Source organism: Poecile atricapillus, chromosome 1 (assembly GCF_030490865.1).
Source record: "Poecile atricapillus isolate bPoeAtr1 chromosome 1, bPoeAtr1.hap1, whole genome shotgun sequence".
Lineage (NCBI taxonomy): Eukaryota > Metazoa > Chordata > Aves > Passeriformes > Paridae > Poecile > Poecile atricapillus.
The window spans coordinates 3,887,496-3,909,734 of record NC_081249.1 but is presented as its reverse complement, the minus strand read 5'-3'; the positions used below and the strand labels follow the sequence as shown (position 1 = coordinate 3,909,734).

Below are 22,239 nucleotides of genomic sequence, written 5' to 3'. Positions count from 1 at the left end.
AAATGCTTGTAGTGATAGTGATAACAAAAATCGTGCCTCTGGTTCCTCATTCCACACACGTGCTTTGAAGGACATCCTTCCTTTAAAAGACAAGGTGGTAAATGTTCCTGTAGCTTCCCAAACTAAAAAAGCAAAAGTAGGAGAATTTGAGTAGGAATGGACAATATTAGTCAGCAAGAATATCCTTGAGTCATGTTTGGAATGGTTATAGGATTTAAACAAACTTCAGGTTAGGATTTTTATTTTTCTGTTCATGTAATACGTCCATTCTCAGTGGGAAAAAAAAAAGAAAAAAAAAGGAAAACTCTGGAATTATAGTCCAAGTAAAAATCCATACATAGCACTGAATTCTGCAGCAGCTGGCCAGGATTTTCCTGAGAAGCAGCAAAGGGTTTATTCCTCTAGATGACAAGTGGGGAGACACTGAATACATATTCTGCCTGCAGTCCTCTTCTTGATACCTTCACATCATAAATGCAACTGTAACTGGAAAAAAAAAAGCTTTCTCCACTGTCCTATGCTGAAAAAGCAACAGAAAAGGTAAAAACATGAGTAAACTATTAACTAGAAAAACAATCATGAAGTAAATCTAATAAAGGTTAAAAAAACCAGGTAAAATATTTCTCCAAGGGAAGTCTGACCAAAGTGAATCCAGGCTTGCTCTGGCTTCCTCAGAAGGAATTGCCAACTGTCTCTCGTGATTTTAGGAGAAAGGTGTTCATGATGTGTTGGAGCTACAAAGCAGCGGATGTGAGTGGCCTTTCACCATAAAAACCAGTATGACTGGTTTGTTTTCTGTATAAGAGCAAGTATCTTACTTCACTCATATTTAGTAATTTACAGCCTGGAGTTCTCAACGTTTCATGATTCACCCTCTTAAACCCCAATGTTGTCTCCATGGGGCCATGGCAGTCACAGATACCTCCAGCCAGCTGACAACCTTTGGGTAGAATAACCATTAATTTTTAAGATTATTTAATATAAAAATCTAAATATAAATAGAAAATCTCCTTTTAGAAACCCTTTCTGTAGATGCTCCAGATTTCAGGTGCATTTGGATGCATTCCAACCTGTTGTCACCCAAGGATATTTTCCAATGTGTGTGGCAAAGGGCAGAAATTAAATTTACTGTGCGGTTTAGTAGATAAACTACATCCAATTATGTAAACAGACTTCATCATCTATATTTTAACAAGCTACTTTTCCACTCTGTGTCTACCTTGGAGCTCATAGTGATTTATGTAAGGGATAGCAAGCTTCAGATCAAGAAAGGTTTTCTTGTGCCAAAAAGCAGCTCTATTACACCACTTGGTTTCTGGGAAAAGAGTAGAGTCCATTTAATTTAAGTGCTTCAGAAGTTTAAAACTTTCAAATAAACATATGTAGCCAAATTATACGTCCAAGAATCAATTGAGCTAATGTGCACATTTGATCACTTCTCCAGTCTGGAGTTCAGATTTCAGGAGCTGGTTGATGCAGTTGATATTTGGCAGAATTTAGCACTTATCAAAACAATTCCAGGCCTACAAAGCAGTAGCTTTTGAGCTTAGGAGAAATGCCTGGCAGCAGTTCATAGCTGTGAATCTGATGTTCTAACTAGAGGCCATTAGAAATTTCCTGATCAATCTGTATTCATGAAGTTCAAGAAGTTTCATGAAGTTCACCCTGGGCTTGGATGAACTTTCATCAGATCTGAAGTAGGTGTTCAGACAGGCAGGTTCTGGAATATTCTCCCTCTTGGCATGGGATATGGGAAGCTGTGAGTCCTGAGTTTCAGTGGACCAAGCTGTGACCTTTGCATGAGCACAATATTCACACACACTGCTCCATGGCACTGGTCAACTGCTGCCTCCTGGGAGTTTCCAGCTGACCAGAAATACGGGAAGACATCACTGAGGTCTGATTTACAAATCAAATGTGAAAAACAGAATGATGTTTCCTGTGGGTGGACAGAAAAAAAAAATTAAAAAGGAAAAAAAGAAAAATCAAAATAAACTCTGTTAAGTTCTGGTCAGCTCCAAATTTTAAGCAAGTTACAACATCTTGCAGAAGTACTTGTCATTTTAAATAATGGATGGTCATGTTTAAAAGTGGCAGGAGTATCGTTCTTTATGCACAATGAAAACTGATGCAGGGGTGCAGGCACGCAATAAAAAAGATAAAGATTTGCAATAACGACACACTTGCCTCTGGCTGCTGCAGGAGGTCCATTTTTATGAATTAGCTATTACACTGTGCCTGTTTATCCAACATCACCAACAATGTCTGAAATTGCACAGATCTATTGATGAAACACGACTTCTGCCCACGGAACTTTTCAAAGTCCTCTGTTTTAGAAACGCTGTGGGTGCAACAGCCCAGCAATTCTGTCCCTGCAGAAATAAGCCCTCCATTTCCAGAGCGCTTTTTAATGTATCAGTAGCCATTTACATCTTCAATAACAGTGTTGTTTAAGAAATATTGATATTCTCGGAAACTCATCAGCAGAAAACAACAGCTTGTAGGTCATAATAACCTGTGTGTCAAATATGAATCCCCTCATTAGCTTCAGCAGCACTGAGAAAAGGAAACTTGAATGACTAGAGGCTGTAGTTGCCAAATATTGCTTTCTAAAGACCTTTGTTCCGAATGAAATGAGTTTGTGTTTTACCTGGTGTCTAGAGAGGCAATATCTGAGAGCTACTGCCTTCCTATTTGACCTTTGTTCTCAGCACTTTCCAAAAAAAAAATTAAAAAAAAAAAAAATATATATATATGTATGATGGAAACAAGACATAAAGACTTTCCTTTCTAACCTGTGTGTAAACCCAGTGAAATATTTCTGAGATGCATTAAAAAGATAATGTAAAGAAGCTGTTTCTTATTTCGCTAAATCTGGTTCATGGGTTTGAAACCTTTTGAAGGCATTTAAGATTTTGAGAAACGTGGGTTTTTTTTGTCGAAAAACTAATATTTTTCACATAATAAAGGTTATTTTTTACAAAAGGAACATGAATTTAATGCTAAGGCACCTAATGCTGCTCACAGGATAAGGCTTCCCTTTAGATTATCTGCAATTGTCGAGTTCCTGACTAAACTAAACTTGTGCAGGCATTTGAAGCAGATCCATTTAAATCACCTTGATAATTCCAAGGGCTCTCTGCTTTACTCTGAAATATCTATTGCTCGTGGCTTTCCTGTGAAAGAAGGACTGTGCAGCTGTTTTCTCTCTCCCCTTGTTCCCCTTCCTGGCGCTCAGACCGGGCGAGGAGCAGCATGGTCTCCACAGAAAGTGCCTCCTCCACCTACGAAGAGCTGGCGAGGGCCTACGAGCACGCCAAGATGGAAGAGCAGCTGAGGCACGCCAAGTTCACCATCACGGAGTGCTTCATCTCAGACACCTCCTCGGAGCAGCTGACGGCAGGGACCAACGACTACACGGACAGCCTGACGTCCAGCACGCCGTCCGAGTCGGGCATCTGCCGCTTCACCGCGTCCCCGCCCAAGCCCCAGGACGGAGGGCGGGTGATGAACATGGCAGTTCCCAAGGCACATCGCCCAGGTGAGGCTGCAGAAAGAACCTTCTGGTGGCTCTGGGGAGGATTTCACCCCACAGCCAGGCTGGGAAGCGGGAGAGGGTGGGTGACAATAGCTCCTGTAGCTACTCGCAGATGTAACTGGGGTTTGTCGTGATGAATTTTGGGGTACCTAAAAGCAGAGGCCAGATAAAATTAAGGGAATAAAAAGCAGCTCTATTTATTGAAAGGCCTTCAGGTACATTTAGGGCAGATGAAGCCCTCCCAGGGGCTACACCCAAAACTGGATGATGGGTCACAGATTTTCACACTTTTATAAGTTTGGACAATTTGCATGTTGGGGGTGAATCTTCCAATTCCAGCTTCAGGTAATTTGCTTCTCCCCAACTCATTTGTTTCCATTTCTCAGGGTCTGGGACAGTGAGGTGTCCTTGATTCCCAGGCCTGGAGAGGAATTGTTGTGTCTGACCAAAATGGGAAAGCAGGAGCTGACACTCTATACAGAGTTTAGAGTTAGACACTGAAGAATTGCAGGATTACAAATACATGAAAAATACAAAAGCTAAAATCCCAAGGCATCAATCCCAGCTAATGGAACATGCGAGTATATTCTCCCATGTACAGAAAACATGGGAATTTAGGAGCAGAAAGAGGCTGGCTGAGCCATCAAATCCACTTCTCACACTTGCAGTCATCAGGCCATTGACCCTTCTGGGATAAATAAGACCATATGCGTGTGCATCTGCCCATCTCCAGCTCAAACCAGCCTCTAATAAACCACATCTCACTGCGGTGTTTCGTGCTTGGGAGCAAAAGTTGGCTCTCATTAACTGCTCAGAAGGACAGATTGCAGGAGATGTGCTTGTCCCTTCTGCCTTGTGGCTTGTCAGACTTGGAACAACCCTTTGGTGATGTCCTGGAGCTGCTCCACTCTCTCCCTTTGACATCACCTAGTGTCAAACTCAGGATATCTAAATCAGGAGGAAACATAAAAAAGGAGAAAATTAAGTCTTCTACTCCTTGCAGACTGAAGGTACTTGAGGTACATCCAGCTCTTGGGCTCAATCAAATTTCCAGGTCTCAAATATGTGATACTTTAGTTCCCAACAGCACAGGCATGTGATTTGTGGTACTCTGAGATCAAGCAGGTTATAAAATCTCAGAAGATTTGTCAGTCTTTGTTACAGGATACAGGATGTGACACAGGATTCAAATAAGAAAAAGGCATAATTATATTTGTTTGCTTTTTGAAAACATGACTATTTTATGTTATTATTTTATTTTATTATTCTATTCTATTCTATTCTATTCTATTCTATTCTATTCTATTCTATTCTATTCTATTCTATTCTATTCTATTCTATTTTTATTATAGTATGTACATTTGCCAGTGTGAGTGCTGCTACTCAGATCCACAGAAAGTAATCAGTGGTGCTCATCTATGTGAAAAAGAGCAGTGAATAATCCATGGAGGGTCTTTTGCACAATATTCACCAAAACAAGCAGTGGTTGTGAGGACTGAGGAATGGAAGGGAGACAGTGGGATAAGGAAGAGTCATTCAAAAGCAGGAGCACTGAAAAGAAAGCATCAGGGATTTGGCTGGAGAAAGCCTAAAAAAGAAAAATGTGGGAAGAAAAAGCCCAAGCAGAAGGTAGACAGTTATAATACTCAAGGCAGGAAATTAGTGTGTCACACAGATAGATAAGAGGGAAAATAAGTAGGAAATCAAGCAGTGGCAGAAATTGATGATTTCTGTGTAGTCACAGGGTAGAACCACAAACCCAGGAGCTGTAGAAATAGATAAAGATAGAAATACTTTTCATTTCTAACTCCAAAGAAATAAGATAAATATTTGTCCCTGCTCTGCTAAAGGGAAGCATCTAAATTCACAGCTAAGTCAAAACTTAACTCTTTCCTTCCAAGCAGTCAACAAATATTTTTTATCATTTTTTAAACAAATATCTTTCTCTCTTTCCTTTCATGTTCCAAATACATTGCTTATGTATATTTAGTATTTGGAAATATTCTAATATATTCCATATAAAGCTGATTTTCTTGAGGGCAGATAGAACCAAAATTTGGTCCCTGTGCTTGAGTAAAAAATCTTCCAGGGTTGGAACAACCTTAGAGCCCCTCCAGTGATTTACAGACTTGTAGTCATGTTTAGCTCTGTTAGTTTTAATGGCTTTATATTTTTTTCCCTTCTTTTCTTGATTAGCTTTACCCTTCCTTTTCAAGAAAATTCAATATATCATAAAATTAATAATTAGCTTCATTACCTTGAAAGAATAGTTGAGTGTTCCAATGGGACAATTTGAATGTTGGCCCATAAATATTGAATAATTAATTATTAAAGGTCACATTATGAAGGGTTTTACACAAAACATATGGAGAGAAAGAACTTTCAGCAATAGCAGAAAGACCAGTATTTTAATTTTCAAGTCAGTGAGGAAACACTGACTGGGCATCTTTCTTCTTTCATCCATCACTTCAGAAATTTGCCAGAGGTAATTAGTAATTCAAACACAATTAATCAAAGTCATTCTCCATTTAAGGACGTGGCAAAGAAATAAAAAAACTTAAGGTATTTGGTTTCAGTAGAGGAGAACATTTGAGATAAATCACTGTGCTGCTTCAGCACACCTTTATTCTTCCTTGAAGTAAATCTTTTCTTTCAAGAGAACTTTCACCTGTTTTCATGGTGCTTTGCTTTTCTTCTCAGCCAATTCAATCTTCCTGGGAAAATGTCACTTTCAATCACTTCTGCCTCCTCCTTCCTAATTTCTGACCTCCCTTTTCAAACTGCTGCCTGTTGCATCTTACGGTTGCAGTAAAGTTTCAAGAGTTTGCAATAAATACTATTTGTTTTTCAAAATATTTCCCAACAATTATAAGGCAGTCTGAAGAAAGACTGTTAGCAAAAGTTATTTTGATAAATGGGGCATTTGGAAATGAATCCGTGTGATGGCAAAGCTGAAACTTAACTCACAGAAGGTGAGGATGGAGTTTGCTGGTGAATTCCCAGGGATGGAGATGAGGCTGAGGGGCTCCTTGGTTCCTGCATCCTCTTTTTTGCCCTTCTTGAAGACAGGAGTGGCATTTGCTTTTCTCCAGTCTTCAGGCACTTTTCCCAATCTCCATGATCAATCAAAAATTATTAACAGTGGCCTCAGTGGAATCTGCCAGTTCCATCAAAGTCCATGGATTTACGTATATCCACTTTGCTTAAGCATTCCCTGACCTGGTCCTTGTCCACCAGGGGTGAGTCTCTTGCTCCAGACTGTTCCTGGGACCTGGGATTCCCTGGGATCTCTGGGACCTGGGATTCCTGAAGGCTGCCTAGTGAAGACAGAGGCAAACAAGGCATCTCAGCCTTTTCCACGTCCTGTGTCAGCAGATCCCATTCAGCAGTGGGGCCACATTTTCCCTGGCCTTCCTGTTGTCACCTAAAAACTTACAGAAGACTTTCCTGTTGTCCTTGACATCCCTGGACAGATTCAGCTTCAGCTTCAGCTGGGCTTGTCTTTTCCTAACCAGGTTTCTGAATGCTTGGACAATGTCTCTGTATTCCCACTGGGTTATTCTTGCCTGCTTCCATATTCCCTCTCAGTGTCTGAGTTTTGCCAGGAGCTTTTTGTTCAGCCATAGAGGACTCCCAGAATTTTTGCCTGATTTCTGCTCGCTGAGCTTGGAGAAGGTGATCCTTGGATATCAACCAGCTCTCCTAGAGAGGAGGATTCTTCAGCTGATGGTACAAGCAGCTGTAGATGTTTTCTGCATCACTGTCCTCACACCAGGCCAAAACTTTCAAGTATATGGAAAACATTTTTTAAACAGTCTTCAATTAAATAAAAACAACTTCAAGAGTTTCTCTGAGTTTTCAAAAGTCATAGCTACAGGAAGTGGAACATGGAAGTAAGATTTATTTTTTTTTACTAATTCCTGCATTTGGTGTTTTGAAAGCATGTTCCACACATCCTTGTGTTCTGATCTTTATAACAACTCAAGCAGATTTTTGGAAAAATATAAGAATAGAACAGGTTGTTGAGAGCAGCTGGGGCTGCCCCTGGATCCCTGGCAGTGCCCAAGGCCAGGCTGGACATTGGGAGCTCCTGGGACAGTGGGAGGTGTCCCTGCCATGGCAGGGCTGGGATGAGATGATCTTTAAGGTCCCTTCCAACCCAAACCATTCTGAGATTCTGTGATTATTTTTACCTCATGCTTCATCATTAACAACACCACCATTATTTTCCATTTTATACTGTCACATTCCAAACCACCAAGCAAACTGGAATTGCTGCTTGACAACAGCCTCTGCACAGCTTCCAAAAAGTGAAGGGGTGGATGCAGACCTGCACATGAAGTTTTGTGGACTGACAGAGCTGTCAGACCTCATCTGCCCAGACCTTGAAGGTGACCGGCTGTAGATGGTGACATTTTTCAGGAAGCCATCAGAACAGTCATGTGTCCCAGGAGGCACCTTAAAAGAGAAAATTGAAGCAGTAAAAACAGCCCAGCAGGATTTTAAAGCTGTGGGATAAATCACATCCTTTACAAAAGTGGGTCTTCTTAGCTCCTGCTCAGTGTTAAAACCCTTCATGCTGTAAAAATGGTGGCAAAATGTTGTTTTCGTTGCATCTTTCTCAGCATCAAAACTCCCAGAATTCTGGGATTTAGATTATTGTTCTCCTCCCCACAGCTGTCATTAACTACAAGTTTGTTTGGTAAGATCAGGTCCTCAAGGAATCATTTAAGCAGAGCAAAACTGAGGCAATTTTTCATATAAATATTCATAAATTTCAACAATTGTAACCCCAAGTTTACCTGTGAGGTTGACAAATGAGTCAGTCCCTCATCTTCCAAAAAAGGGACAGAAATTGGAAAGAAATGCACTCTCTTCCTACCTCCCACTGTGCCATCAAAGAGTCTGTAACGTAGAAAAATGGAAGATAATTGTAGAGGTTCAAAGAGTTTTATAATAATGTTCCTTTTTTCTGTTTTAAGAATAATAATCACAAATTGAGTTATCATAACAATTATTCTTCACTGCAATAAACATTGCTGGAGCAGTTTATTAAAAATAGATTCCCATTATTATAATTTTAAATCTCAGTAATAGCCTCAGCCAAGAAGCCTGTTGGGTTTTTTCTTCTCTTTACTCCTAAATTATTGTGCTGGAGAAGAGAACCACTATTAACTGGGAAATATTTTGATATTCTTTGCATCCCAGGTTCTATTTATGTCTGGGGTTCTTTTGTGGACAGACCACTTACTTGCATCCCCTGGCAATGGAGTTCATGCTTGGAAGGAATAACATCTGACGAGGGCTTGAATGGGAAATATCTAGAAAATTTTAATTTCTTTCACTTTGAAGAAACCTCCTTTCCCACAGGGGTACTGCAAAAGTCAGACCCCCAATTATATTTTCCACTTTTGCTAATCAGCACTAAAAAGAACCTTTGCTCATATATGACATTGTCCTTAAGGGTTCATTTGACTTGGACCAGGAATTTCTCTACCTGATGTCACAAAACAAGTTCAAGGTCATTTTTGATCATCCCACCTCCTCAAAAGTGGGGAGAGATCACATGAATATAAAACCCCTGAAGGACTAAAGCATCCCAAATATGATCCCAGAGAAGAAATGTCTCTCAGAGGGTGTATCAGACCAGCAGATTTGGAAATCCATTTAAAGCATCACAAGATTTTAGATCTTTCTCCACAAACTTTCAGCTAGTGAAAGGAACCTGCTCATGAATGGGGATAAATGGCATTTTTGGAGAGGCAGACTCTGAAAAAAAGATTTTCCAGAGACTGATTTCACAGCCATAAAGATGTTCAGGGAAACCCCACTCCTCCCTAGGGAAGCTGAGTGCTTTCCTGGGTCAGGAGCCCCCCTTTTCCACACCCCTGCTCCCCAAAAAGCTCTTTACTCCTGCTGTCCTTGTGTTCCTGGCTGGTGGGCAAGAACACCATTTCCCTCCTCTCCATTTTCCAGCCCTTCTCCTTGGCCCCCATGTCCCAGAGGAGATTTGGCCAGCTGGCATTGCCTTTTAACCAGGCCTGCTCTCAACCAAGCCCTCCCCATCCAGATCTGGAGACTTTTTGGGTTTTTAGAGCTGGGCACCTCAATCCAGCAGCCCAAGTCTAGCCCTTAAACCTACTGCATATTAACTAGGAAAAAATACTGATTTAACCTCTCTAACTCTGCTGAATGATCAGGTCCTCTCAGTTTTTCAAATGCCTTCATTAGCATTTTTGACCCAATTTAGAAGTTTCTTGCTGTTTTGACTAATCCTGATGATTGAACAGCAAAGCCTGTAACATGTAGACAAGCCTCCAGCTAAAGAATGCAAGTACTTAATTAAAAGATTTACAAGGGTCCCTTAAATGCAGTCTGGATATCACCTGCAGTGCCTAAATGTTGTTTTAAACACCCAAGTCAAGAAACAAATCTTCTTTTCCAGAATTCAGTCTCTGCAGCTAAAAATAAGCTGCTTAGCATAATGAGAAAAATAAGAAGCAGGCAGCAAGAGAAGGCACAGTATTTTTCCAGTGTCATAACCTGAGATGTGAACCCTTTTCCACTGCCCTGTGAGTTCAAGGGTGAAGGAGTTGTTTCCCTGTGACCCAGTGACTGGAGTTTATTTAGGGACTGGATTTCTGCTGGCAGAGCCCCACTGGCCATGGCCGTGACTGAATCCAACACAAATTTGGCCACTGGGGATTCAGCAAGGGCTGGGACTCCTGACAGCTCACCTTTAGCCTCCTTTTCCCATGCTTATTATATTATCCTGCCTTGGCTGAAAATGGGGAATAATTCCATTAATTCCATGGTTTCCAGATCCAAAACTGAATTTGTTGAAGATACAGAGTAATCTATGTATGTTTCTGTTGTTGTTGTTCAGAAATCCCACAGCAAAGCACACAAAGGCTGAGATATGGGTTGTTTTCTGCTTTAGTTTTATATTTGCACTGTCTGGCATCAAATACAATAGAATACATATGAAAAAATATGAATATGTATAGACACACTGTATATAATGTGCACACAGAACAAAGAAATCACTGTTCTGACTTTACTGTGGGAGACAAAATCCACTTTTGAGAGAAGTACATAAGGAGACAAATCAAAATAAGCAGGTGGAAAAACAGAAGGACAGGCACAGAGTGGGGGAAAAAACCTTCTTGCCTACATTTTTAACAGTAGTAAATACTCTTAGCATGACTGTTAACTCGTATATATACTTATGTGATGTATCCTGAAATCACTCCCCTGGATGAGCATCTCTGATGTTTCCATATTAAATCCTTCTGTGCATGGAATACCTTCTTTTTATTTTCTGCTGCACTGTTGGAAAAGCAGGAGCTTGTCACAAAGAGACAGACTGTGCCTTTTTCTGCTTATCCTAGAAATGGCACATCAGTGATGAGAGGAAATTGCCTTTATCTTGTCTCAGGTTTTATTTCTGTGGAGTATCAGGAGCTTTTTCTCCTTCAGCTGAAGGGAAAAGCTGAATGTTCTGCAGGGATGAAAACCATTTAATTCTGCATTTAATTGATGTGACTACATACTTGATACCATTGGCTTTTATTTTAATTCTGGTGGATTTGTGGACAGGAAGGCTCACACTGCAAATTTTTTAACCTTGCCAGTACAATAAAAATGAACTTAAACAGGTTCAGATCAGAAGCTGAAATATTCTGAGATCAGAAAGGGAAACAATAACAGTGTGAATCTTGAGTTTAAATAGGGCAGCTGTTCAGGTACAAGGTTTCTGTGCAATTGGGATGAGGAAGTTCCATTTTAGGTACTATAGAAGACGTTTACAACATAAATTCAAGTTATTGATGGCACTGGAACAGGTTTTCCAGAGAAGCTGTGGCTGCCTCATCCCTGGATGTGTTCAGAGCCAGGCTGGACTGAGCTTGGAACAACCTGGGACAGTGGAAAGATTTGAAACTAAATGATGTTTAATATCCAACTCAAACCCTTCTGTGAGTCTATGATTAAAGTAATCTAAATTATTTTTACAATTGTCACCTATGAATCAGTGATGTTGGTGTTAGGAAGATATTTTTTAATTAGAGGACAGAAACAAGTGCTACCAATTCCTCAAAGATTCTGTGAGGAGTGTGTAGCAGCAAAATTACCTTTTCCTGCTGCTTCTTAATTTATTCTTTATTTTGATTTGAAAATAACACTGACTTTGGGGGAAAAAAAACCAAAAAAACAGCATCCCAAACTGTGCTCTTGGGATCCTCTTGGGTTTTTTTTTTCTATTTCTTCTGGACTAAAATTTGCATCTTAAGGAAACCTCCTTCCTCCTCCCAAGAATGCCCATTTCCCTTCTTTTGATTAGCAACAAGATCTTTCTCATTAAAAGTGGGAGTTTTTTTAAAATTTAATTTTAATTTTGGTTTTTTAAAGTGGATTATTTGCTTTGTGGTCCATATATACAGATATAGATATATATAAAAGCTGCAGCTATTAGACTCCCCATGTTGTCTGTAGCTTTAGACACATTTAATTGAGCTGTAGTAACTGAAGAGTTTTATGCCTTAAGCAAGGATTACATTTATCAGTAAATTTTCAGCTACTTTCATGTTCTTACAGTCATAACTTCAACATTAAATTGTTAAAACTCCCAGCAAAAGTTCCAAATCAAACCAAAGATGCTGTGCCCACTTTAATTAACATGACAGATATTTTAGAGCACTTCTGTTAAGTGTCCTTTACTTGAACCTCACTTCTACAAAAACTAGATTTTTAATTCTGAAAATGCCAAGTAATTTCACCTTCAGTGCTGGGACACAGTGTTTGTGATTTTTGCTGTCAGCCAGCCCAAGGGGTTTCCATACAGACAAGAGCAGATCCAGCCCTGCTTTAAAGTCCTTGCAGACATTTCCAGCCATTCCTGATTTATCTGATGTCCAGCTCTGTTATTTCCCCCGTGCCAAGAGGACCTGAGTGTGATCTGAGCTCTACAGGAGAGCTGGCACTGCAACACCTGAAAATGGAAACCAAATCTTACCTGCAGGAAAGGTCATGCTTGTGCTCTTCTCAGGAATTAAAGCAGGAAATCATATCACTTGAGAAAAAACCTTTAGTTTTAACAGTCCTAATCTGACTGTAGTGATGGTCTGTGCCACCCATGGAAGAGCTCCATGTGCTGGCCTTTAAAGCCTGGCTCTGCAGATGTATTTCAGTGCTGAAATACTCAGCATCCCTAATTTAAATGGGAGAGCTGTGAGAACCCCTGGTCCCAGGGGATTAATTAACAGAAATGCAGTGCTGCACCTCCTCAGCATCCCTCAGGGGATCCAGACTAATGGATGTGGGGAGACAGAGTTACATCTTGCCCCCATCTCAGCAGAGAGCAGGGCACTGCTGATATTGGTTTCCCTGCTGTACCCAGCCTCACGAGCAGCATTCTGCTCTCCCATTGCCACACCATGCTCAGGTTTATCCCCAAATTCAGGGATGCCTCAGAGCCTGGAGAGGTCACAGAGCATCTCTTGCTGATTCCAGTGACCCCTGAAAGCTCCTCACCTCTCCAGCTTCCGTGCTGAATCCAGGCTCCCAGCATATCTCAGGAATAAACCTGTTTCCATGGAGGCACCATCGATTTGACCCCCGGCTGAAGTGATGTATAATTGAACAGTTTCTGCTCTCTGCACCCAGGACCGGCAAATGAGTTATAAAACTCCGCCCTTGCTAACCAGGGGCACCTCACTGAGGTTTTCAGCACGTTTTTCCAAGTTTTCCCAGCCACTGGGCAGGAGAGTGCTGTCTCAGAACTTCCTAAAAAATGCATGAAGCCGCTTGCGTGACAAGGCGCAGACGGAAAGGGAGAGCTCCTGGCCTTACCTTTTCTGTCACCATTTCATTATTTATTGACAAATTTGCTGGCTTTAGTCCTTCAGTGGGTATTGATTTACACAGTGAGGCCCCTTTTGCATGTTTTTATAACTTAGACCCCTCATTAAATCCAAGCAGGAAGGGATCAGTAGTGTGGGTGCACCAGCCCTGTGAGGCTGGATGTCCACATTCCTTATCCATAGGCTCTAAATCTATCTGACCCTTGGAGTTAATCAATTTTTCCTTCCTCACTCAGCTCAGTGTCAGAGAAGCCCTTAAAAATACATCAATTCTCCTTAAAGTTACTTCCTTAAGGACAAAGCATCTGGCAGGTCTTTTGACAGCGCAGCACCGTGTTAGAGACCCAAGTTCTGCTCAGAGAAATGCAAACCAAAAACGTGTTTCAGTTCCTGTTCCCCTGGATCTTCCAGGAAGAGGTAACAATGTGATAATCAAGGCTCCTGCCGCCTCTCAGGCAGCTGCACACTCTGTTATGTCAGTGGAGTTCAGATGGATGATCTCAGTTCAGCTACAGCAGTCGTGCCTTTGCTTTAAGACATCTTGATCAAAGGTTTTTTCTTGGAATCAGAAGGCTTAAATCTAAATAACAAAATGAATCACCTTTAAAAAAAAAAAAAATGGAAGGAAAAAAAAATCCACATTAGTTGGAATCCTCATTTTCAGTCACTTAAACCTAATCTCCAGTAAGTAGAAATCAATTTATAGTCTTGCTGAAATCAATAAGAGTCAGTGATTTATAGCAGTAGCAAATTTGGCTCCTGAACTACAGATTTACTGATACCCTGGTGTTCCTTAAGAGATAACTCCAAGGAATGTAGTCAACAGCAACTGTTGTTTTTATTTTGCTCTGTGAATCACAGCTGGTATTTTGAGTATTTTTTTTTTGAAAATGACAGTTTTAGCAGACTGCAACATGAAACATTTAACTAGGTGTTATGGATCTCCAAACCATCTATGAGGGTGCAGTTTTTGTGCAGAAAGTTATGAAATACAGCCCTGCAGGGCTGACAGGGAATTCTAATTTCTCCAGCTAGAAATGGCAAACCTGGCTATTCCTTTAACATTTTTTCACCTGTTTAGGTGAAAAATATAAACAGCATTAGGGTGGGGTGTTTTTCTGCCTGCTGCAACACAGAGAGAAGCACAAGAGGATGTGATGCTGTGGGTCAGGGAGCCAGGAGGGGCAGGTTGGGAGCTGGAATGAGTCCTGCAGTCATTTTTCCTGGGCACCTGAGCAGAGGTTGGAGCTGCTCTGGAAAAGGGAAGGGCACGTGCCTGCTCTCACAGCAGCTTTTTCACTAATGAGGAAACTGAGCCTTGACTCTTCCCTCCTTCCTTTCCCCTCCTGCTGCTTGGCTGTTCTCAGACCTTCTGCCATTTATTCTGGATCACCTCAGAGAATTATTGAATCCAGTTTGTGTCTTGAAAAAGTGGCCTCAGAAGGGGCCTGAGAGCTCCTGGATGTGCTGAAAATGGTTTGCTGCTGTCCACAGAGAGGGAACTGAGATTCTCATTTGGCCAGTCAGAAATTTGCGCTTGGAAATTCCACCTCCATTTCCATTACTGATCAACACTAGCTCTAGAGAGTGGAGCCCTGGCATTCAAAGCACTCTTCAAAAATTTTTACTCTCGACTTGTGGCATTTTACTGCAAGAAAATTACAATTATCCAACGAATTGGGAAGGCATTTCCACACTGAGCAGATCCCGAGACCTGAATCAGCCGAGCAAGGAGGTGCAGGACTGCTCCTCTTCACCCCTCCTTCTGAGCAGGGCCAAACTAACCAAATAATTGGCTTTATTGCTCATTAATTGTGTTTGTCCCTGGTGCTGCAGAGCCCTGCAGGTGAGGGGAAGGTTTCGGCGCAGTGCGGACGCGAGATGGGCAGGGAGGGAGCAGCAGCAGGTTTCCAGCACTGACAGCAGCAATTGTGAGAAATGTTACTGCTGCTCTCAGGCTGGCTCCAGACCAAGCTGCTGCTGTCCAAGAAAGCTTTGCCTGCTAAGTTTTTAATGGTGACATCTGAGCATCACTTACACTCTTTTTTTTCAGCAAGCCTCTCACCTTGTCTTTGCAAACCTTCCACTCTTTCCTCGTTTCTAATGGAATTTTTTCCCTTCTAGGCAGTCTTTATCCTGAAAAACAGCCTGTGAGTAGCAGCAAAAGCTTCACTGATTTATTTGCTGTGCTAGTGAGCTGGAAAAACCAACTAAATTTTTTTAATCAGCATAAACCTGAGCTTAGAACTAAGTCAGCAGCTCTGTCTCCTTTTGCCTCCTTTCAAAGGAAAACACAATATCCCATCAGTGCTTCCCTTCCAAAGTCAGCACAAGCCAACAGAGTGGGATTCCATCTACACCAGCAGTGCACAAGGTGATAATCTGCTCCTAAATCAAGATAATTACACCAGCACCTTCCCTGAGCTAACAGGGCTGTAAGGACTCAACCCTGGCAAGGTTTCTGATCCCATGGAATCATCCCAGAGAGGTTTCTGAGAGCTGGATTTTTACCCACTCACCCCCTGAAGCAGGATGGGTGAATTCCCCATTCAAGCAGTCTTATCCTTACCTTTGTTAAATAAAACACCCTGTCACAGTCACCAGCCCTACTTCTCAAAACTTTCTGAGATAATCTCTCAAATAGCACCAATTTCCTCCACATGGCAACCAAAACTTGAAAACCCTCAGGCTGTCACCCTCACTGATGGTATCTCTGTTGGACTGTTGTGAAGACAAATTGCTTTTCCTTTAGTGGAGGTTCTGATTCATGAGAAAACGAATAGACCCCTCATGTAAAAACTTGGTAAGAGCATCTTTTTCTTTTTTTTTACAGTCTGTGATGATCCTTGTATTGAAAATAGCACAAATCCTTAGAATTTTTTTTATTTTTTTTTTTTTTTCTGGAGAAGATGAAAGAAAAAAAAAAATCAAACCACCATGCAAGCTCTCTGGCATTTGAAAGAGGAATGAGGTAAATCTTTTGGGAGAAAGGAGCGCTTCTCAGCTTGGTTTTGTTCTGCAGATGAGACAGCTATCTTGAATAAAATCCAAGAAAAATTCAGCAGTGATGCTTTTCCCTGCATGTAGCCTGTCAAATTCATCCCAACCCTTCCCACACCTGAAGCTGACCTCCAGAATACAGCTAAAAAATGTTGTTTATTTGCAAAGTGTTTTATATCAGCTTAGTTGTACTGAAATAAGGATAAATTATTTTTATTCAGCAACACATTAACTCGGAAAATACTCCCTTTTTGGTAGAATGTGTTGTTTATTATAAATATCTCAGTGATTTCTAGCATTTGTTTACAAATAGTTATTTGAACTAACATTTTCTTAAATGTAACATACTAAATAATTTATTAGAGGGTTGGCCATTAAGAAAAAAAAAAAAAAAAAGACTGAGGGAGCTCTGGCTTAAATTGCAGCATTCAGATTTGACTGGATGTTTATTATTTCTGTACAAACTCAAGGTTCTTATACAGTGAATTCTCCTTTCTTAAAAACTGCAGAATCACTGAAAGGTCAGGATGGGAAGGGACCTCTGAAGAGCATCCAGTCCAAACCCCATTTTTAAAAATGCATCAGAAAACTATAGTTTTAGAATGTCTTTTGTACTAATTAAGCCCAAATGCATGAATTATTAAACATGCTCATTTGCAGTGCTCATGCACTTGAAAGGTCTGCTTTCATTACTAATAAGGCACAAACATAGCTGAAAAGAGGTAATTAGAGCATCAAAGGCAATGAACCATCCTGAAACTTCATAATGTTTTGCCCAAAAAAAAACCCCATCATTCAGCTGAATAGCAAGAAACCAAAACAATGCCACACTTGTGTTGAGAGGATCAGAACCAAAGTCTTCCCAAGCAGCTCCAGAGATACAGCAGAAGCTTTTTTTCCTGCTCAAAAATACCTTCAGAACTGATGTAAGAATGGCAAAGGTGAACCCCTGTGGTTATATTTCAAAGATTGTGTTTTCAAGTCAGAAACCCATTAGTTCTTCTAAATCAAAGACTTTTTTTTTTTTTTTTTTTTTTTTTTTTCCATCCTGCGAGACCGTTTCAACCCTAGCACAGAAGAAAAAGTTCCATTCTCAAAATTTTTCTTGGCTGGTGATTTTAATAATGTGCCCTGTTTTATAAGCAGGTGCAGGGAGAGACGCTCCTTGCAGATGAGAAGGAGCACTGACGCTTTTTATGGTGGGAAAATGTGTACATCACATCAAATAATGAGGGCTCTGCACAAGCCATGCCAGAGATTGTGCTTTGAGTACCCAGCTTTGGAGAACGAGTTACACTCTGTGGTTTCTCATTACTGAAATCCTGCTGGAACTTTGCCCCCAGACATTTAGAGAATTGCAGTAAAATGACTGCATTTTGTTTACACAGATTATTGACTACGCTTTCTTATGTAGATTTAAGGAGGGGGGGTGGAAATAAAGGTCTTTTTTACATAGCTCAAAGCTCCTAAATACACTGGAGAAATGTCTAGACAGCAGCTTGAAAACCAACCTCCATCTCTGTAAGGTTCAATGCTCATCTTTTTTATAGTCCACTCATAGCTGTGGCTCTCAAGAAGCAGCAAATGTGCCAAGGCACAGAAGCAGCTCGGTGAGGTACCCACGGGGAGCTGCCAATGAGCCACGCTCCAGCTGCTGCTCCACACCAGCTCCTTCCTGGAAAACCAACCGAAAAAAACCCAGAAAATGCAGCAGAAAGAGGGAGAGGGTGTAAAATTCCCTGGCTGGTGTTAACAAAGCAGTGGCAGCCCCTCACAGGCAGTGCTGGGTGACAGACACCTTTGGGAAAAGGCTGATTGTTGTGGGAAGTAGAAGCGTGGAGTGGTTTGGGTTGGAAGGGATGGCAAAGCCCACCCAGTGCCACCCCAGCCATGGCAGGGACACCTCCCACTGTCCCAGCTGCTCCCAATGTCCATCCTGGCCTTGGGCACTGCCAGGGATCCAGGGGCAGCCCCAGCTGCTCTGGCAATTCCATCCCAGCCCCTGCCCACCCTCCCAGGGAACAATTCCTGCCCGAGATCCCATCTACCCTTACTCTCTTTTAGTTTAAAGTCATTATTCCTTATCATATCACCCCCTGCCCTTGTCCCCAGTCCCTCTCCAGCTTTCTTGGAGGCACTGGAAGTGGCTCTGGGGTGTCCCTGGATCCTTGTCTTCTCCAGGCTGAACAGCTCCAGCTCTCCCCTCCTATCTCCACAGTGCTCCAGGACTGGGCTCAACACAGAAATTTTTTCCTCCTCTGCTGGGGCTGAGGGACCCCTGTGGAGCATGGGAGTGGGAGAAAAAAGCACCTTTCTGACCCCAGCAGTCACTAAACCTTCCTGGTGAGAGGGAAGTCACCACTTTGGCATTGTAATTAATCACAAAGCTCTCACACCTGCTGCTGCCATCTCTGAGGTGCATTTTGCTGGCCCTGACAGTGAAACCCCCACACCTGAGACAGCCAAACCAAGCTCCTCCCAACCTTCACGAGACAGAGGGCAGAGAGGTGTGGGGAGCATCACACTCACTCCTACATCTCCCACTGGGGAGGACTTGGGCAGGAACAGGGCTCCTTTTCTGGGATGTTGCAGTGCTGAACAAGACATGGAAGTGGCACAAGAGCTTCCCATCCTGGCCATCTCCTCCCCTCACAGGGAATGCTCTCTGGAGCAACCCAACCCCACAGCTGCATTCTGGAAGGACTTGGACTAGAAGGGGATGCAGAAGGAGAAGAACTGGTGTGACCAGGGGGTCGGGGTGCCAAGGGGACAGGGCAGGTGCTGGACAGTGCTGATGTAGCCACAGCAGCTTGGCTCAGTGCCTGTGGAGAGGTGCAGTGAGTTGGTGCCTCCCTGCTCCTGTGTCCACGTCCTGCTGTCCTTCACCCCAGCAGCAGCAGCAGCAACGTTGCTGTCTCAGCTGAAACAGGTCTGATGTGCAGAACTGTGCTTGGCATGAGAGGTACTGTGGGAGAATCAGGCAAACCAAGGAGTAAAACCAATTAACATGACTCCTTTTGCAAGAGGCAATCAGTGTGATTATCATCACAAACCTCCCCCTCTCCCTCCAACTCCACCGTGTGTGTCAGCCTCATCTTGAGATCCTCCCATCTTACTCCACGGGGGTAAAACACCACGTGAGCCTGTGCTGGAGATGCATCCAGAAAAAAACATATGGTGTTAGACTGTGCCTGAGGGATTTCTGTAGGAATAAACACAGATCCTGGCCAAATGCAACTCCTCAGCAATTCTCTGTCTGTGACCTGGAATTATGGATAGAGCAGATGCTGTTGGTCTTTTAGGTAAGACTTGCAGTGCCTTGACTTACGTGGGAAAGCAGAGGACCTGTTTTATTTTAGGTCATTGGACAGCTTTTAGCTGGGCTAGAAAGAACAGAATTGTTATACATTGTTTTATTATGAAGAACTGCTTTCCTGGTCTGTTGTTTATGCCACTGGCACAGGTCAGCCTTAATTTCTCCTGCTGTAAATAGCTCATGGAGAGCTACACAGGTGGTGTGGTGCCAAGAGTCTCCTACTTTAAACATTCAGGATGCATCCCATCTGTAGATGAGACTCTGGGTTTGACATCAACCATAAAAAAAAAAGGAAGTTCTTTACCTGCAGAGATCTGTAAAGAAGGGAAAATACTGCTCTGAATGCTCCTGTAACTGTACTCTTTTCTTTTCCATACATAGGTGAGGTTATACCATCAAATATTTTTAGAAGAGAATGTCATTATGTGCCTGATTGCTTCTCATTTCCTTGAAGGAACTTCATGAATGCCTAACAGGCCCAGGAGTCAGGGGAAATAATGAATAAGAGGTTTTCTTGACAATAGAAAGCAGAAAGTTGATGCAAGAGCTCAGGTGCCAGTCCCAGTGTATTGTGTTTCCACAAAACCAGCAGCAGTCTTGGTGGTCACAGTGGTAAAAAATTATTGGTGAATTAAACACAGTGATGATGGTTGGTAGTTAAATTTGGTTATATGAGGACAAGAGTGTTGCTGTTTTATTCAGAAATCTCTTGAAGACTACAGCCTTAACACTCTTGGATCCATTTTAAACAGTTGAGTCATTCTACTCAAGATCGGGGCTTGTTAATTGGAATTGTGAAGGTTTCCATTTAAAATGAAAAATAAAAATCGGAAATTTACTGAGCCCCTCCACATTTTTCAAGTTTCTGACAAAGGAAACCCAAGATCTTTTCAGATTTTGAGAAAAATCTCCACGTCTTTTTATTTTATCTCCTTCATGAGTACATGTGAAGAACACTTCACTTCTCATTCCACTGTAAAAACAAACATGAAGAGTGAATCCTTGTGGATCTGCCCAAAAGGAATTTGTTGCACAGTTCCATAAGATTGTAGCACAGTAAATGGCTGACAAATAATCTGTCAATTATAAATTCTGATCACAGATCCTCCCCTTTGGCAGCCAAACCCGCTCGAGTCGCTCCCGCCGGGTGACCCGAAATAAAGACTCACATCTCCCTTTTGCCTCCCCAGGTGATCTCATGCATCTGCCACCCTACCTTAGGATGGACTTTTTATTGAACCGTGGCGTGCAGGGCACGAGCAGAGACCTGGGTTTGGGGCAAGCCTGCTTGGAGCCACAGAAAAGCCGAACCTTGAAGCGTCCCACCGTGCTGGAGCCGATCCCCATGGAGACATCCTCCACGAGAGATGTCCAGTCATGGCAACCTGGTGCTGTGGCAACGTTACCTCAGCGAGAAGGAGCTGAGCTAGGACAGGCTCAAGCAAAAATGAGCAGCTCCCAAGAATCCCTGCTGGACTCCCGGGGCCACTTGAAAGGAAACAATCCCTACGCAAAATCCTACACCCTGGTATAACGAAAAGAGCATGGCTGGACAGTGGCTGTAAATATTTACACTGAAAAACAAACAAACAAACAAATCCAATGAAAGCTACCTTTTTTTTATTGAATTCCAATATTTATAATTAAAGAAGAAGATTGCCAAAATATTTGACAAAAAAAAAAAATAATAATATGAACAACAGACAGTGCAAAGACTCTCTTGCTTTTTTTCTGTCTGAGTGTGAGCTTCATCTGACTGGACATCTGAATTTTTGGGTAAAAGAGTCCAGTTTTCTGATCTTCACAAGCGTTTGTGTTTTTACTGATTTTCTACGAAGTGCATGGAGACTTAACAAAAACATTTTAACTGGAAGTTCCATCAGACAAGATTTAAAATGGAAAAAAAAAAATCACAAAAAAAAACAAGTCACCCTCTTTGTGAATTCAACAGGAACATTGATTTGGAAAAACAAAAAGTCTTTTGTCATGTTTGCACTTTTTTTTTTTTTTTAATTAGAAAATGGGTCCTTGATTGTTCTCTTTTTGTTGTTAATTAGGATGAGTGATGTCAGTGGAGTGAGGAGATTGATTTGGGGTTTTTTTTAATATTAATTTAATGAGACACTCTTTGCATTTTGTCTATGCGAAATAAAAGGGTCTTCTGCCTTTATTTGTGATGTCTGCTTCCATCACCTTTTGCTGTGGTTTTCCCAGAGTGTGATAACCATGTCAGTGTCATCCTCTGAGTAATGTCTTCTTGTGCCTTGGGAAAAAAGAAAAGGAACTCAGGGGTCAAATTTTTGGAAGAAAATTGGGGTTCACTCACCTTTTTTTGCTACCATGGGGCAAAGAGGCAGAAAGGTGCAAGCCCTAAGTGCTCTGAACCAAACCCACCCAGGACTGTCTACATTTGGTCCATCTCACACCAGGAGGCTTTGGTTCAGCTTCAGTATTTTTTTGGATCAGAAGAAATGCGTTGACGTTACTTTACTTCCTCCTTAGAAATGGATCTTTAGTCCATTTGG

General features: G+C 41.8%; 1 protein-coding gene across 1 annotated transcript in view; it reads left to right on the top strand.

The window, feature by feature from the left end:
• The window catches only part of DSCAM (DS cell adhesion molecule), a 441,606-nt gene extending 419,722 nt beyond the window's left edge, over positions 1–21,884 (top strand). The window contains exons 32-33 of the mRNA XM_058834121.1: positions 3,239–3,541; positions 20,905–21,884. Coding sequence (XP_058690104.1) covers positions 3,239–3,541; positions 20,905–21,248 — 647 coding nt within the window. The 3' untranslated portion in view covers positions 21,249–21,884. The remainder of the gene's footprint in view (positions 1–3,238; positions 3,542–20,904) is intronic.
• The last annotated feature ends 355 nt before the right edge of the window (positions 21,885–22,239 follow it).